We start from the raw sequence: 19,409 nt of genomic DNA on the forward strand, positions 1-19,409 counted from the left end.
TCAACATGTTTTTATTAATTGTGAGTAAAAACAGCGCCTACTTTGAACACAGCTTTCTTATTGATAAATATGTATGCAAAATGGTAATACCCTCAACTCTTTTGCTATCTCATGAAACTTCAATTTATAATTAGCTAAAACGAGTTTGCAGACGTTTTTGGGGATAACAATTTGGACAATCTGCATATTCAATACACATTCAGCATATTTCAATACGTTTCTTGTATGCATATTTCAATACTTTCCTTGTATGCATGAATATTTTTCACTGTATGAGCACGTTTAAATTTTAACCAGAGCAAAGTCAAAATAACACTTATCAAGCCATCGTTTTCCTCGAACAGTATTTTTTCCATCATAAAGTTAGGCTAATAAGTTTGTTTAGAAGTCAATTTCTAAAAGCTGTTAAACACATGTTCACATGTAAAATAGTCGTTAAACCAATGATGATGATAAGAAGAAGAAGAAGAAGAAGAAGAAGAAGAAGAAGAAGAAGAAGAAGAGAGCAATGCTTTATCAAACACAACTTCAATTTTTTTTTTTTTCAATTTGCATAGTAGTTTAATTTAAATAACAGTATTTGTAAAATAATAACCTGATTGGGCTTACATTTTGGCACACATGCAATTTTATGAAATATGGATTTTTTAATAGTAATTCCATTTATATGTCAAGTTTGGAATGATGTGTACAAGAAATAATCAATCCCCAAATTGTGTGCATACTATAAAAACTCAAATAGCCTATTTCTTTCGTTTTTCTTTCAAACAACATATAGCCAAAACAAATATGAATACTCAATTTCTCATTATGAAGGAAACGCCTTCCTTTCACTAGAATATTCTCAAATTCCTGGAACTCTTATTCTTTACAAACACTTTATTTCGCATTGTCTTAAGAAAATTGTTGATACCAATTATTTATTTTGTATGCATAGACTTTGTCATTCTTTCTTTCTTTTGGTAAGGTTTTATCTCCAGTGTTATTGGGTAATGGAGATAATGTTCGAATGCAGGTATCAAACATTTCAGCTTTTAGCTTTGAAATATGACTAGGCATTAAAATAGAAGCTCGAGCATGAGTCAGACAGTTTTCAATGTATACATCTATGACCTATAGTTGTGCTTTCATTGAACGGTGTATATATGCTCCATTGAATATTGTATCTAGAATCCATAAAAGCACGGCATTTTGTAATAAAGTCATATAAAGTCATAAAAAGTCATATAAAGTCATATAAAGTCATATAACCTACTGATGTCATTGATGTTGGTTTTGTGAATCTGGTCCCAAGAAACAACCGGAAGTAGATAAAGTCTAATGGCGAAATTGTTTTGGGGGATTTAGCAGAGAAGCCAACAAATAAAAAAAGTCAATAATTTGAATATATAACAAATGAATGTTACCAAAAGCAAGACAAGTTACTCTTCTACCTATCTGGATAAGTTTTGTGTCTTTTTACAGAATCAGTTTGAAAAAGAATGTATCCAGCTGCTAAATTAAACAGGAAAATCAAAGCGATAGGTATAGGTAAAAATAACTGAAAAAAAACAAAAACAAAAAAAAACGGATCTCTACACTTTTTAAAAAAGCTTATCATAATTATTTTTTTTAGTTTACGTCTAAATTTTGATTGTGTTTAAAATATAACAGACCAAAGTTAATCTTTAAAAGAGAAAAAATGCATATTTACAAAAAAAAAAAAATTACAGTGAAAAATATTCATGCATACAAGGAAAGTATTGAAATATTACATGTAAAACTTACACTAAAAATGTTAACATCATGCAATATTTTTTGCAATTATTTTTTTTATTTATTTTTTGTAAAAATATTGGGTCAATGTGACCTAGAGGACCAAATGAGGACTCACCATTAAAAGTTGATTTCTGGGGTTATTCGAGACTGGTATGGATGAATATCACAGTTAAATGTGTTCTTATGATATTAAAACCTTCATTACCCAATGTATTCCTTATTGTTTTCACTGGTCGCCATTCTTGACATGGGGAGAAGGTGTTTTGTATTGTTTGGGAGCATACATATTCTTCTGTAACAAGAAAAAATGACGACCACTTTAAAGTATTAGATAAAACATGGGAATATGAAAGTCTTAATATCATAAAAATTACTTGCCGGTGACAAATTTAACTGTAATATTTGTTCATACCGTACCCGAATACATTTAAAAATCAACTTTTTAAAGGTAAGTCTTCATTTGGTTCTCCAGACACATTGACCAAATATTGAATAAACAATGCTTGATTCGATGATAATATCGTAAGTTCAAGAAAATGAATTTTTCTTCGAGTTATACCAATATTATTAACACAGACATTAGGGTTTTTTTCATAATGTTCCTGAAAAAAAAAATAATGCTTTTAAATAGTTACACTTTACAATGTTTTTTCATAAAACATGCAAAAATAAATTCATGCTATAACTTTAGTAAAGGTATTTTTTGTTTACACAAAATAATAAATTTTCAGTAAGATTTAAAAAATAATAATGGGTTTATTATATTCCATGATCATTACTTAATAAATACTGAAAATTTCATTAAAATTTATTTCCTGAAAAAATATATTGTTGTTCGTTTTGATTTTAAAAAAATATATCGTTGTGATAAGATCCCTTGCCAAGGGTCCATTTGTCATGTAAGAGTCAATTCTCAGTCACGGAACCAAAGTATGACCCTATGATCGTCCAAGTCACTGTCTTGTCAACAGCGACTAAATTCGTGTGGCAGAACTCCATTGATTGATTTGATTGATATACCGTCGCCTTGCCGGTCTGTCATATGCTAGAAGGAAAAACAATTTCATGCACACAAAAGAAAACAACTCAGTTCTCTAGTCTACTTGATTAATTTCCAGAAAAAAATGATCTACAAATACATAATTATGTACAATTTTCTTACAGTTCAATGTTCAATAATGTTCGACTTCACTGAGTCTATAAGTAGATTTCACTTCTCTCTTCGATACAGCGGTGAAGTTGGTGCAGAAAGAGAGGGGTGAAACTGGGGTTGTTCCCTGGACCAATCATATGCAACAACGTCACCCCAGAGGAGGTTCCCCCTACCCCCACAAGTGCATCTGTGGATCTGCAAACGTTCTTATGGCTCCATAAGGTCACCCCCGTGACCCCCTGCACTTGAATTATAAACATTCTCTCCCCAGAACCCATTTCAAAAATGACATTGTTGTGATTCCATTTTCATGAAAATCACAAACCTAATCTTTTCTATCAGCAGGGTTTTTCGCTGTCACCCGGGCACACCAATGATACTCCATTTTGGGAGTCTCAGCCTCCCCTGCCCCCCCCCCCAGTGGGGAGCTTAACCGCTCCCTGGAACAGTCACGTCACATTGTTACTTATTTTAATTTTTAAAGAAATATATTTTGTTATTCATTTTCATTCTTAAAAATATTGTTCATTTTAATTTAAAAAAAACTGTTCGTTTTGATTAAAAAAATGTTGTTTGCTTTTATTTTTAAAAAAAATGTTCATTTTAATTTTAAAAAAAAAAAACTGTTCGTTTCGATTAAAAAATATTGTTGTTAGTTTTTATTTTTAAAAAAATGTTGTTCATTTTAATTTAAAAAAAAAAACATTGTTCGTTTTGATTAAAAAAATGTTGCCTGTTTTGATTTTTAAAAAATATTTATTGTTGTCCGTTATAATTCAAATATATTTATCGTTATATTTTAAGTTGTTTCATACTTATTTACTGCCTAAATTCATATTTCATGTTTTGCAGCATTTGATTGCCTTCTGCTTCAAACATACATAATTTTACACACATATTTTTTTATATATTGAATAAAGTTGAGTTCTACTATCAAATTATGTTCCTTTTTCTTTTTATCTTCTATATAAATAAAATGAACTCATCTTTCCCCGTCTGATTTTGACATTAATAGGATTAAAAATCAAGATATTTCATGCAAATATAATATGCACAAACGGCAGAACAATATCTGAGGTGTGTTATAGGCTTATTATTTCTCAAATTCCTCGATAATCTTAGATTTCTATACTTTTTCTGCTGAGAAGTCACGGCCAAAATCGGTTAAGATCAATGGAAGTGGTAAAATATTTTCTCTCTAATAAATTCCTCCTCCCCCTGCCACCACTTAACACCGTTTGGGGATCGTTCACAAGGAACAGTTGAGAAGAAAACACCGGTTTGGCTTCGTAATTCTTTCATGTGAAGTTATTTAAAATCACTAAACTAAGCTGCAGTGCTCTGTGGCGTAGTGGTTAGCGTGCTGGACAATTCACATTATATTTTCACGTTTGCGCCGACCTACTGTAGTCGTTTTTTTTTTTTTTTTTTTTTTTTTCCTAAACAACTGGAATGGACTTTTCTTGGTGGCCGAACTGTTAACATTGCAGATGTTTTTCTTTTTTTGTTTTCACACTTTATTTTCCTACTTTTACTCATGACTCCGGGTTTGACGGGTTTGATCCTTGCTAATTACCTATCATAACATTTTTTAAAACTCCCCCCCCCCCCCGTCCCGGAAACAAACACTCGGGCAACGCCGGGTACTCCCGCTAGTTTAAATATAATTTATAAATAAATGAATGTATTTTAGACTTTAAAATCCATGAAACAAAGAAATGTTTAATTACTTTTAATGCATAACCACACATTTCTATTTTTAATTCTTTTTTTTTTTTAAATATCGAATGAGTGAGTACAAATCATTATGTTCCTTAGTTTTCTTTTTTTAATGCAATTTTTAAGTTTTCTAAATGGTTTTTGAAAATGTTTTGATTCATTACCGACAGTCTGACTATTAAATAGATCTTACTTGCTAGAACCTCAGTGACGACGTCATTTTTCAGCTCACAGGCTTTCATGACATATATTATGAAGATCATGATAAAAGTCTTAGTCATCTGTTGAGGCCTTTATCACTAAGGACTGAAATTAGCTCTTAAGGATATCCTCACACGCATTGGCTAGAGATGGAAAATAATGGAACAAAGAGAGTTTGGTTAGATGATTTTGAATATTCCTAATAGCTTTTCAGGCCCCAAAACGGTGTTTGGTGGATTGTAACGCAAACATATTTTCCAGGAAAGGAGTTGTGTTCAGCTTTTTATACTACACACTGGCTTCCTCTGATTGGCTGAAAGAAATTAATAGAAATTTTATTCAATGAAGAGTTGTTATGCAAATATCACATTTACTGAGCTGTTCCTCTCAATAACTTAAAAAGACATGATTATAACGTTTTCTTTAATTGTTACTGATAAATATAATTTATGTGAAACCGTTGAAAAAAAGACAGTTAAAACTTTAAAAGAAAAAAATTTGAAGCCCAAGCTGATTAAAAAATATTTGGTAAAATTTTCACTAATAATTGCTTTCAAATGTCTATATTTGTAAAATAATAAATAAAAAGATTAAATTTGAAGACCAAACTGCTTAAAAAATTATTTAAGCTATACGTTTTTATTTTCAATAATTACTATTAAATACTTTGGTAAAATAATCAGAAAAAACAAAACAATTCAAGCCAAATTTATAAAAAGGCTGAATACAATTTTTGGTGCTAATGCACTTACTGATCCACGCTTTTTTTTTTTATCGTATTTCCAAGTTTAATTAAAGTTTTATGATATGTTTTTTTTGGGTTTGTATTACTATACACATAGATTCGAAAAAGTTGTCAAAAAAACAAATATATAACAAATAAATGTTATCAAAGGCAAGATAAGTTACTTTTCTACCAAACTGGATATATTTTTTGTGTTTTTATTCAATGTAACATGTTTATTCAGCTCGAAAACCATACAGTGTTTACCGATGTATTAGCAGTATCAGAATTTTGGGGGAATTTTCAGCCGAGTCGCCATTTTGAATAGACACCTATATTTCTATCAGATTTTAATAATATGAAAACGTAATTTAAACCCGTAAATTTTATTTCAATAAAACGAGCAAAGACCAAATTTTAATATCATAAAAGCTTTAATACAGAAATAAACAATTTTATTTATTTTTCCTTCGATTTCTTCACTTAACATTTCACGGAATGTCGAACAAATAACACAGTTGAATCTTACGATATATATTTTAACGGCAAAATAAAGAACTTACCTGGTTAATGAGTAAGATATGCTTTCTTTTAATCTTCCTGTATGAGAATTTATTCATATTTATGTATTATAATCCATGTATTTTTTAAATGGAAGAATTTTTCCAACACACATCATGACAACGCGTGTCTTTCAAGAAAGTTGTGAAGACATCGGAAGTGCAAATTATAACTTACTTATGTAGGGAAGCCTATAAGTGTAAAAAAAACACTAATTCAGAAACCTTAATAATCTCGATATTGGATTATATTCCTTCAAATTTTCCACTTTTAAAGGTTTTCGGAGGCGCTGAAAACGGAAATAACCATTTATATATACGGCAAACGAAACTAGTAGTTTCCAAGATAAAAAATTTTACAAATGGTCACAAAGTGGGGGGTCACTTTTCTATAATGATGTGACGTCAAATGGGCACCCACTTTATGGCCACATTGCAATGAACAGATTTGGCCGTAATTTTAAAGGAATTTTCGAGGGTGGCTTCATATTGACCCTATATGAATAAAGGGAGATAACTTGTCCTTTTTTTTTTATTTTTGCGCCTTTACGCTATCGTACATGAAAACTGGGATTTTTCATTTTTGCATTTACACGGATTACGAAATGACGAAGATATGCAATGTTATTTTTTTTTTTTTTAATATCTTAAAGAAATACCTGTATTTTTTATTTATTATACTATAAATCTGCATTATCGGGTTTCGTCTTTTTTTTTTTTATATCGAAAAAAAGGAAACCAGGAAATAAATATAAAAATATAAACTGATCGACCATTAATGACTGGAAAATTCTAAACAAAAATTAAGCTTCCACGTAAAAAAAAAAAAAAAAAAAACATGTGGTTATCGAAAAAAGAAGGATTTACATTTTGGACTTTACCGGTAAATTTACAGATAAGTGATATTTTTTTGTTGTTTTAAATTTGAGTATTTTATTTATTCATGTTTTATTTTCAATTTGTGATATGTAAAACGTGCCAAACAAAATTAATTATTAAAATTCTCATAGACATTCCAAAATGGGGGGGGGGTGAATTTATAAAACAACGTTTGTCTAAAATATTATATTTAGTTTATCGGAAAGAGCATAACATTTTACATTCACCCTGAAAAAAACGTAACAATTGAACGAATAGGAAAATTTTGATAGATTTTTAAAGTTTAAAAATTGAAAAATATTCATCTCATAAAAATCAATTGATTTCATTACGTAACAAAATGGCTCCCAGAGCGCACGCACGCACTTTGTAAACACTGTTTTTTAAATAATGAAAAATAATATTTCTATTATTTTTTAAACAACTTAAATAGTTTATTTTGGAAGCATATTCTATAAAGAAAATAAATAACCCACTTTAGAAAGAGAAATTACGAGTTTTCTATATTTTATTCGCAGTTTTCTGTTAGGGGTGTCAAAAATTCCCCCAAAATTCTGATACTGCTACCGATGTATTCGAAAATTCAAGATGGTGTCTCACACCCTCTTTAACACCGTAAGTATGGAAAAAGGTGTTATAAATAAAAAAAAAACTATACAAAATACTATTAAAAACCCGCCGAATATATGTCAACCTATGTCACGGTAACATATATTGAGCGAGTTTTTAACAGTATTTTATCCGGTTTTTTATTTATAACATCTTTTCCCACACTTACCATGTTAAAGAGAGAATAAGACGCCATCTTGAATTTTCAGATACATCGGTAAACACTGTATGTTTTTCGAGCTGAATAAACATGTTACATTGAATAAAAACACGAAAAATATATCCAGTTTGGTAGAAAAGTAACTTATCTTGCCTTTGATAACATTTATTTGTTATACATTTGTTTTTCGACAACTTTTTCGAATCTATGTGTACAGTAATACAAACCCGTTTTTTTTATTCAATTGTAAGGTTAAAGTACAGAATAGGTACAAAACACCCTCTCCTCCCCATGTTGAATGGCTTTTTAAATAATGTTATTATTTCAGCATGGACCAATAAGTGCATGAGAACCCAATTTTTGAAGGACAAATTGTTTCCAAAAAAGGCCAAATTCGCAAAATTTAGCATTAAAAATGTAAATATAGCAACCCTGTTTTTAAAATCTCACAGCTCACTCGATAGTTTTCATTTTTTTTTTTTAGAGTTACCTCCCTTTTTTTTTTCAGACTGATTTTACGATGAAGTGGTGAAATCGTGGCTCACAGTTTAACCATAGAATTTGATTTTCTCATTTAAAAATAAAGCTATTTTAGTGTACAATATTTTATTTACGTCACTCGTGCGTACCTAATACAGACCTTTTTTCCCCCCCCATGGAAGAATTCTGGATATGCAGAATTAGACTTGATTATAAAAAAAAAATACAGGAAAATCTTTGATGTACGTACTCGTCAAGGAACGACGATGTCTTATTCCAAAATATTACGTAAATTGATCAAGTAGGGTTTTTTTTTTTTTACATTCTTTAAAATGATGACGTTAAAGGTTTTCGACTATGCTGAATAAGAAAATCTCATTTAAATTTTGCAGAGACAAGTAGTTTTCGAGATCTATACTATTATATTATTTATATTATTATACACTGTAATTCACTGGCGGCCGTGTTTGTATGCACGCACGATAAACAAATCTATTTCTCTGCAACCAACACCGCCACCTAGTGGAAATAAATTCACTTTTTTTTATTTTACAACCGAGAAATTAGTGATGTGCACTGACTGCACAGTGCAGTGCACTGCATGCGTTGTAAGATACCTGTTTGTTGCTGCGAGACTGGCAAAAAATTGACAACAATTACAACAAAGCATACCTCTAAAATTCGACACAAATTTTATTCTTTCTTTGTTGCAAAAAAAAAAGGAAATGCTAATTTGCCTCTGAATAGAGCTCGTAACAACATCGAAAGGTAATAGTTTTATCTTCATCAGGAACTGGTATTCGGATACAGACAGACAGCACTATTCGAAGATCGGATTAATTACAGCCGTTTGAAGGGGGTTGGTATGATTCCTTCTGACGAAAAGATTCAATTCTTGACCCGAGTTAACATTACAGAAGTTCATAATTAATGTTCATTTGAAGGAAAAGTCATTAATGACAAGTCAATAATTCAAACCTTAAAAAAAGTATCTGGGAGACATAACTTAGCCTAATCATTTAGGCTTTAAAATAAAAGTCTCAAGGAGACAAAGAGTAGAACCGCCCAAATGTCTGATTTACATAAAGTGTTGCTTAATGCATAATGTGTTTTTATGTTAAATATTATTATATGAGGAATCATTTCGATTTAATATTTAATCTGAAATAAAATCGATTTTAACCAAACTTGGCGAAACAAGATATTTAACGGTACTACACTACACTGATCGATGAAATTCACTACCAAACTCTTAGCTGGAGAAAGATTTAAGCCCCGAAAAATCTTGACAAGCTTTCAACAAAATATTTAATCGCCTGAAGTGTTATTAATCCTAATCCGGGAAGAACGTTAGATTAAACGAAAATATCTGTTAATCTTACTTTATTCGTTCAAAACAGTTTCCCCATAATTATGAAACATAATCTGTATTGAAAGGGCAACTTTATGAGATTAGAAATCAGCTTTTTGAGTTCAGCAGTTTTATTTTTCAAATACATTTTCGTGGTAATGTCACTAAATCTAGTATTGAGTTGATTGCAAGCAAAAAAAATTGTGTAGGCATAAAATGTTTTATTTGTTAAATACTATATGAGGAATCATTTCGAGTTAATATTTAATTTTATTTTAAGCATATGAACATGAGAAATACACGATTTAAACGTGTAAAGTTTACACATGTAAACATTGCTTTAAAAATGACATGGCGTATTGTAGACGCTTCATATCGTCCAAGTTTTAAAGCATGTTTACATATTTAAATCGGGAAGGATTGTCGTTTAGTTACTCTCTAACCCTATAACGAGCAAAAGGGAATAAAGTGGGTGACACCGCTACTCACTGAACGTAAACAGAACGTTTTCACAAGTAAACAAATGAATAATATAAGTTAAGAAAAATGATTTCTTTTATTTTAAAAATAAAACTTTTCACAAATAAACAAAATAAAAACATTTTTAAATCACGGATAAAATATTTTTTCATAAATAAACAGAACTTTATTTTCGTGTATTTCTTGTGTTCATATGCTAAAATATAATACCTCGAAATGATTCATGTAATATTTAACATACATTTTTTTTTATTGCTACACAGATTGTTTTTTTTTGTTTTTTTTTTCTCGGAATCAACACAATACTAGATTCAGTGATATTACAGATTTCATTATTAATCACTGGATTTTGGTATAAAAATACGCTTGTATGTCATATATTATTGTTGTTTTTATTTATCATTTAGGAGAAGAATTTGATTTTTGACGTAAAAACTTACGGTTTGAGAGAAACAGCCGTCAAAACTGCTATAAAAGGCAACAAATCCGCTAAAAAAAAAAAAAGTTAAAAACGTGTAAAAGTTACACACAAAAATAATTTTGAATAAATTAAAATAAAAACGTGTTTGGTAAATAAAATTCAGAACATCTGGTTGTTTTATTAATTTCCTTGTGAAGATAGTTAACTTAGAGAAGAAAAAAAAAACTAAGTCAGTAAGTTTTAGAACTGAAAGAAAAATAATAGTCGTAAAACAACTTCTCATAAGAAAAATTTTTTTTTTTAAATCCGTTTTCGTTGTTGGTTCGTGGAATGTGGATGAAAGTTCTAGGAGATCGCCTCAAAACGACCCATTTGATTTATTTTTTTCTTAGTAGCATTTTGATTGAAGCTTCATTTTGCCGATTAATGTTTGTTCTGTAAGACCAATGAAAAAAAAATGACATAGAACAGAATGTGTCTTAAATTTTAATACCATTCATTTTTTCTTATTTCTTTTTTCTTGTTAATATAAAATTGAATTTAACACCTTTTCATTTGTCACATGAAAGACATTAATTTTGCGTATGTCTCTTAGACGAAATTAATAGCATTTACTTTTCAGGATATTTCACCGTTGAAATTTAGAAATATATTTTTTAAACGAACCAAGTTGATGACACTCCTGATAGTTCGTCATCGAGACTAGTGATTGTTTTATTGTGGAGGGAAATAGCAACAGTAGAACCCCGGTTTGAGAGATCAAGTTGTAAAAAAAAGATGCAACAATCCTTTTGCAAATCCAATCACTTCATTTCCTCCAAGTTTCGACTTTCCGTAAAACCTATCGACAAAAGTGATGGGCACTTCGCCAATCGTATAACCATATTCCCTCGCCCGAATGATCATTTCCATCTGAAAGACGTAACCTTTGGAGACACACGTTTCCACCAGGGCCTCCAAGGCGTCTTTTTTGTAAAGTCGGAAACTGCCGGTCAGGTCGGAAACCCCGGGTCTCAGCAGAACCTGAGTGATGTAGTTGGCAACTCGACTGATAACCTTCCTCTTAAGATCCCAACCGTACACTCCGCCGTGGCCCCGGTACCTTGTCCCAGACACCACATCGTAATCTTTCTCTTTTTGTTTCTTTATCATGTCAGGAATAAACTTCGGATGGTGAGACAGATCGGCATCCATGATAATCACAAATTGACCACGCGCATACTTCATGCCGTGCATATAAGCCGTGCCCAAACCGAGTTTCTCCTTCCTCGGTTTTAAGACAATCCGTTCCTCGCCATAAATTGTCTGTAATTGTTTAGCCACATCCAACGTACCATCCGGACTTCCATCATCGATGATAATTACTTCAAACTTGATCTTCTCCTCCTCAAATGTCTTCACTAACAACCAAATGATAAATGGCAAATTGTCTCGTTCGTTATACGTTGGCAATAGCACAGAGTATATCGCCATGTTTTTGCAATGTAACTAACAGGGAATTATTTTCGTATTACACCGGTTTTCATTGACACGTCATTACTTGCAATAAACTGTTACTTCATTGTGAAACTTAACGATTGTCAAATCGATTTTATAAAAATCGTATTTTTATTACCTAATTTTTTACGAAAAAAGTAAAAAATGGGGCAGATGTACATTTTAGGTTTAAAATAGCCTCTAATCCTTGCACGCCAAAAAGGGAAAATGTTAGTGACACCGCCTAAATAAATGTAAATTATTTTGATTTTTTTTTTTTTTTTTCAATCGCAACTAACAAAATATTATAGTATTTCTAAATCATGTTAAGAAACATTAAACAATAAACGTATTAATTTTAAAAAGAATGTTTTATTTCTTAAATTAAAAAGGAGGGGTTGTTGTACACATAGATTCGAAAAAGTTGACAAAAAAAAAACACAAATATATAACAAATAACTGTTATCAAAGGCAAGATAAGTTACTTTTCTACCGAACTGGATACTTTTTTTTTAATATTTTTATTAATGTAAGATGTTTATTCATCTCGAAAAACATACAGATGTATTGGAAAAATTAAAATGGCGCTCTCGACTCTCTCTTGAACGCGGTAAGTTTGGGAAAATGAGTTAAAAATAATAAACTTAGGCTGACATATATTTGGTGAGTTTCTATGTCACGGTAACATATTGACCGAGTTTCTTACAGTATTTTGTATGGTTTTTGGGGTTAGTATTACTGTACATGTAAATTCGAAAAAGTTGTCAAAATAAAAAACAAATATATAACAAATAAATGTTATCAAAGGCAAGATAAGTTACTTTTCTACCTAACTGGATATGTTCTTAGTGTTTTTATTTAATTTAACATGCGCCAATATTGAATTATGATCGCATATTAGTCAAGGGAGATAACTCAGCATAACGGTGTTATTTGAATTGTCGTATGTCTCTTATATTTTGTGTTTACGTTTTGAGTTTTGTTTGGAGTTCCTTCTGTACGCTCGAGAATAAAGTCTCTTCGTCCTTTCAAACGGTTTTGTGTGATATACCTTTATTTACTGGCGTGGTGGCGGCAGCGGTTTATTTACCCTCATTCGCTATTTCGAAGGAGTAAAAAAAAAAAAAGGAATTTTTTTTTCTGTATAAGGAGTATTACTGACCAACTAATTGGGCGACCGCCTGAAGGGATTATCTTGACGAGACCGGACTATCGGAGCGTTTCTTATCCATATATATACCAGTTGTTCAAGTTTATCTTGTGGTGAAAATGGCTTACCATACAAACGTCCTCATGTTTGTCTGTCCTGTGAGTCGCGCACGTCGAGAAAGGAAGAAAGAAAGAGTCCATCATGGCAGCCGTGACGTTTTGTAGTGAACGAAGTCTCGCGAGATCACATGCGCGTGCCTTATAAAAACAGGTCACTTGTCGGTGGGAGAGGATCGAGAAATCATTTGACGTTTGAGAAGCAGCAAAATCAGTTCGGAGAATTTGTGTGAGCAGTTGATCGTGAGCCTGTTGATCGACCACAAGCTATTTCAGACCTTATTTTTGCAATGGATCTGAGATTGATACCAGAGTTTGACAGATCTTCTGCCGGACCCTTGGTAGTTGAGTGGTGGGAAAAAGCTGAGCTTGTCTGCCGGCTTTGCAAAATAAAGGATCTCATGCTTGTCATCCCATTGAGGCTGACCAAGGGGGCATACTCCGTTTATCAACAGCTCGGGGATGAACCAACTCTGGAGGAGGCTAAGGAGGCACTATACGCGGCCTTTGCTACAAACCCTTTTATTGCCTGAAGGCAGTTCACTGAACGGTGGCTTGGGTTGGATGAGATAGTGGACGTCTACCTGGCGGATTTAAAGAGATTAGCTGCACCGTTTAGTGGAGTGACTGAACGCATATTAAGTTGTGCTTTTCTCACAGAACTCCCGGACGACACCAGCTGACTGCTACAAGCATTGTCAAGGCTCAGCGAGATTGGGCTTCTGGAATTGTTGGCTAGAGCCTGCAATATTTTAAAAGAAAAAGATGTGAAGCCGGTGCTAGCAGCTGCAGAAGCATCTACTCCATTAGAAGATGGCGTAAGCTGTTATAAATGTGGCGGGCCAAACCACTTTTCTAGGGTCTGCCGAAGCTGAAGCAGTGTAAAGGACACGTCTGCTCAGGAAACGCCAAGATGCATGTGTTGCTACCAGTGCAGCAAGCTAGGTCACGTAGCAAGGAGTTGTCCGGGAAACGGACAAGGGGAGTAAATTATAGCGCTAGTATTTTCCCGAGATCATTGACAAATAGGGCGCTACCCACAGTGAGAGTGCGCGTGAACAGGTGTGAACGCTTTGCACTTATAGACACAGGGTGCACGCAGACTCTCGTGCGCAAGGCATGCTGTGACGCATGGGACAAGAAGAGGATTCCAGTACTGACAGTTGGCGGAGGCACGCTAGCCGCTTGTGGAGTTAGTGTCATTCATACACGTGTCGGTGATGGGCCTACAATAACCGTACAAGCCCTGGTTTTGAGTGGGGACCTTCTTGGTTATGACCTGCTGTTAGGAATGGACGTTATCAAAGAATTGGGTGGTGTCCATATTGATGGTGAGGGTAGGGCACATTTCTTTAACGCCTGCCTTGCTCTGGGTGCATCCATGAAACTGGAACAGCCTGACTTTCATGCGGAATTTGACCAGTGTACAAGGTCCTGGACAGTTTCCTGAAAATGGTCAGACGAGCAGCCACCCGGGAAGTTGTACAATAGTGTTCTAGAATATAAAATTCCCCCTTGAGCTCATGGAGAATACAATAAGGAACTACAGACTTGGATAAAAATGGATGGCTAGTTCCTTATCCAGAGAAGGAATTGGCCCCCAAAGTGTTTGATCCCGTTAATGGTGGTTATCCAGCATAATAAACAGAAGGTGAGGCCGGTACTCGACTATTGAGAACTAAACGAGCACGTAAATCCTTTTACAGCCTGCGCGGATGTATATACCAAGAAGTTGAGGGAATGGCGACAAGCAGGATCTAATGTATTTGTGCTGGATCTTCGTAAAGAATACCTTCAAGTGTATGCCCATCAGTCACTATGGCCCTATCAAACGGTGCTCATCAAGGGAGAAAGGTATTGCTTAACCTGCATGAGATTTGGACTTAATGTGGCGCCATCAATTATGCAAAAGATTGTTGATGCTATATTGACTAAGGATGAGCGCATTCAACGGGCAACATCTGTATATATTGACGATGTGTATGTGGATGAAGAAATTGTGCCTGCAACGCGCATAAAAGAACATCTTCACAACTTTGGCCTTCTCAGCAAGGAACCAGAAATGCTACGGGATGGTGCAAGAGTGCTCGGTTTGCAGGTCTGGGAAGAAGATAATGTCCTGTGTTGGAAATGAGGTAATAACATCCCAGGTATGCCCTGTGTTTTCATGCAACGGAACATATTTTCATTGTGCGGAAAGTTGGTTGGACACCTTCCTGTGGGTGGCTGGCTTCGTATTGCAGTGGCATTCATCAAACGGAGAGCGGCATCCTGGAGTCAAGCAGACCCTATATTTTGCTAAGATGGTTGAACCAGGAGTGCAAAGGCCAACGTCATGGAAGTGGTCAAAAACTGCACCTAACTATCAGAGCGTTTCTTATCCATATATACCAGTTGTTCAAGTTTATCTTGTGGGGAAAATGGCTTACCGTACAAACGTCCTCATGTCTGTCTGTCCTGTGAGTTGCGCACGTTGAGAAAGGAAGAAAGAAAGAGTCCATCATGGCAGCCGTGACGTTTTGTAGTGAACAAAGTCTTGCGAGATCACGTGCGCGTGCCTTATAAAAACAGGTCACTTGTCGGTGGGAGAGGATCGAGAAATCATTTGATGTTTGAGAAGCAGCAAAATCAGTTCGGAGAATTTGTGTGAGCAGTTGATCGTAAGCCTGTTGATCGACCACATATCTCACTCAGTATGTCTGCACGCGCCCCTAAGCAGTGGTGTCTGGAAATAACGAGACTATCTCTTCCTTTGAGGCAACCTTGTATATTGTCTGTCTCTTAATGGCAACTATGCATCATTCCTTGAGACAAACTGGGAAAAGAAATCATGCACTTATCCGCACAGAGGCTTCACAAATGATGGTATGGAAAACCCCGAGGTCAACAGACTCACCGTGATCCAAAAAAATAATATTGTGGAGATGATGTTGGTACAGGTGGCAATTACTGCCCTAGCATATTGTGGAGTGCAATTGTTAAGAACTCAACATCATTAACAAATGTTTGGCAAACCATAAGACAACATTATGGCTTCCAGACTAGTGGCTCTCACTTCCTGGACTTTGATTCTATTAGGCTTGAATCGGACAAATGCCCAGAAGTGTTATTTCAAAGACTTACAGCCTTCATTGATGACTCCTTACTATGCACTGATACCAATATACGCCATCATGACATTGTTCCCACAGAAGATGAAGAAGTCACCCCTACATTAGAGAATCTAATAGTCCTCACTTGGTTGCACCTACTTCATCCAGCCCTCCTTAAATTAGTCAAGCAACGTTATAGGACGGAGTTGAGATCACACACATTGGAATCAATCAAGCTAGAGATCTCCCTGACATTGGATTCTCTACTTGAGGAATTGGGAAATGAGGCATCTGTGAACCGGATTTTTTTACCCCACATACTAGGAAGCCTCAACCGGAGAAGACGTGTCCACTGTGTAGTCAGGCTAAGAGACCCAACACAAACCATTTTTTAAGTGAATGCATCTACCTTCCTGAATCAGACCGTAGATATATGACTAAGGCTCGTCAGATCCTTCACATCTTCGACGATGAGGAGCCCGATTGCCCAGAGACCTTAAGCAATGTACACATAGACAATGAAAATATGACAACCTCTCGACGAGTGAAAACTGAACAATCCCCCTACATCGACATGTTCTCAAATGATCATCTGGTACAGATCGTTGTAGACAGTGGTGCCACCAGGAATATGATTCGACACTCAACAGCCAAGCGCCTGGGCGTTAAAATCACAAAAACTTCCCAGTCGGCCAAAAGCAGACGGATCCTCCTCCCTCAATGTGGTTGGAAAGACCAGGCTTAGTTTGGAGAGAGGGGACACAATGTGCTTCTTTGAAAGCCTGGTTATTGAGGATCTTGACACTGGGATATTTGGCCGTGTCCCATTCATGCACAGTAATGAACCTGTCAGTGAGACCCGCTAGGTTTGAGATATGGATTGACGACACACAATTCAGGTATGGCTCTACTACATTTCCTCTTGACATAAAACTGGTCAGACGTGTTCATGTTTACGTGCCCCAGCCCAACAAACCATAGTGTGGCCTGGCGAGTACTTAAAACTTTCCATGCCTGCTGATGAGGATGACGAATTTGCCATTGAGTCTTGTTGGGATTTAGGCCATGTAGTCCCAGTTAAACCTTGGCCATTACCCATAATCACAAGGAGTGTAGGAGGAAAAGTGCGTCTTGTCAACAACACCAGTGAACCACAACAAATACATAAGTCACAACACATTTGTCAGGCTATATCCACATTCATTCCAACAAGAACATTTTCTGGCATGCCGAGTACCTACTCAACTTCAAACAAACACCATGACAACATCACTTCCTGTGTGGTCATCGACCCAGATGACATGTTATCCTCTGCAAAGAAGCTGAAATTTCAATAGCTTAATTCCAAGTTTTATGAAGTTTTCAGAGAGGATCTACCTGGGTATAGTGACTCATTTAGTCACTTCAAGGCTTCCATTAACATGGTTCCCACTCAACCATCCCAGCTTCAAGGCCGACTTCCGCTATACAATGAAAACAGACTCCAAGAATTGCAGCTTAAGTTCGATGAATTAGAACACATTGGTGTGTTTTCCCATCCAGAAGATATTGGAGTAGCGGTGGAGTATGTGAGCCGTCAAAAAGCCTAATTACTGCATTTTCCAGCATTGGTCGATATACGAAGCCTCAGCCATCTACTATGACAAACATTGACTCAACTCTAAAGAAGATAGGTTAGTGGTGATTGATTATCAAACCCGACCTCACTAGCGCCTTCTATCAGATCCCCTTGGCAAAGGAATCCATGAAATATTGCGGTGTTGTGACCCCTTTCAGAAGCATGCGTGCTTATATAAGATGCGCAATGGGTATGTCAGGATCAGAAACAGTAGAGTATTAGACAAATTGCTGGTGGTATAACGTGGCAAAGCTTGCTGATGATCTTTACTGTGGAGGGAACAGCATGGAGGACCTATTATCAGTTTGGCATAGAGTCCTTGCAACTCTATCTCTGGCTAATTTAAGAATATCCGCCAGCAAAACCATAATATGTCCTAAGCAAACAATCATCCTTAGATGGATATGGTCAGAGGGATCCTTGTCAGTTGGGCCCCACCGTATCACTACACTTAGCTCCTGTCAGCCTCCCAGGACTGTGAAGGGTCTACGATCATTCATAGGAGCGTACACAGTCTTAAACCATGTCATTCCTAACTGTTCCCACTTAACCCTTTAGATGAAGCCACTGCAGTAAAAGAGTCACAGGATGCTGCAAACTGGTCTGACAACTTATGTGAGACATTCTTCACTGCTCAGAAACACTTGACTTTGGCAAAAACCATTCATGTACCCCGTCCTGCCGACCAGCTGTGGATCATGACTGACGGTTCTGTCAGACAACACAGTATTGGTGCTTAATGTACGCAGACAGAGGAGGGAAACTACTGCTCTGTAGTCATTTTTTTGGGAGACTACATGGTTGTCATGTGAAGTTGAGGTATTGGCTATTGCTGCAGCAATCAAACATTTTGGCCCATATCTGATTCAGTCAAAACATCATCCCGCTGTCCTCACCGATAGCAAATTCAAGCCTATGGAAAACTCTGCCGAGGCCAATTCTCAATCAGCCCCAGATTAATATCATTCCGTTCAACTGTCTGCCATTTCCAGGCTTCTGTCCAACATCTTGCGGGCAGAGCGAACTTGCCTGCTGACTTTGCCAGCCATAATGCTCCTGAGTGCAGCCACCCAACATGTCAGGTCTGCTCCTTCTTACAGGTGCAGGAGGAGGTCGCCGTGTTTAGGACTTCCCTTGTGGAGATAATTAAGGGATCATCAAACCTCTCGTATACCAGCTGTCCTGCATGGAAGGAAAGTCAAAATGAGTGCTCAGACCTTAGATGAACACGAGCACACCTGATGCAGGGAACTCACCCATCAAAGCAAATTAATGGCATTAGGGATGTGAAAAGATATCTTCAGACTGTCACATTAGCCCAGGATGGCCTTGTGGTTGTTTGTCGAAAGAATCCTCTTCTCCCACAACAACGGATGCAATTATTGTCCCGCGACATGCCCTACATGCTTTACTGATGGCGCTGCATATTAAGCTGGGACACCAAACAGATACAACAGGTAAT

The 19,409-nt window shown here is 35.4% G+C and overlaps 1 protein-coding gene across 1 annotated transcript; it reads right to left on the bottom strand.

The window, feature by feature from the left end:
• Nucleotides 1-10,639: 10,639 nt before the first annotated feature.
• On the bottom strand, nt 10,640-12,998 carry LOC145245984 (dolichol-phosphate mannosyltransferase subunit 1-like). The gene has a single exon (XM_080107776.1). It carries the CDS (start codon nt 11,966-11,968, stop codon nt 11,255-11,257), a length of 714 nt encoding a protein of 237 aa, XP_079963902.1. The 5' UTR covers nt 11,969-12,998; the 3' UTR covers nt 10,640-11,254.
• Between the last annotated feature and the right edge of the window lie 6,411 nt (nt 12,999-19,409).

This window comes from Euprymna scolopes, chromosome 23 (genome assembly GCF_053919585.1).
Source record: "Euprymna scolopes isolate OS-2025 chromosome 23, ASM5391958v1, whole genome shotgun sequence".
Taxonomy (NCBI): Eukaryota; Metazoa; Mollusca; class Cephalopoda; order Sepiida; family Sepiolidae; genus Euprymna; species Euprymna scolopes.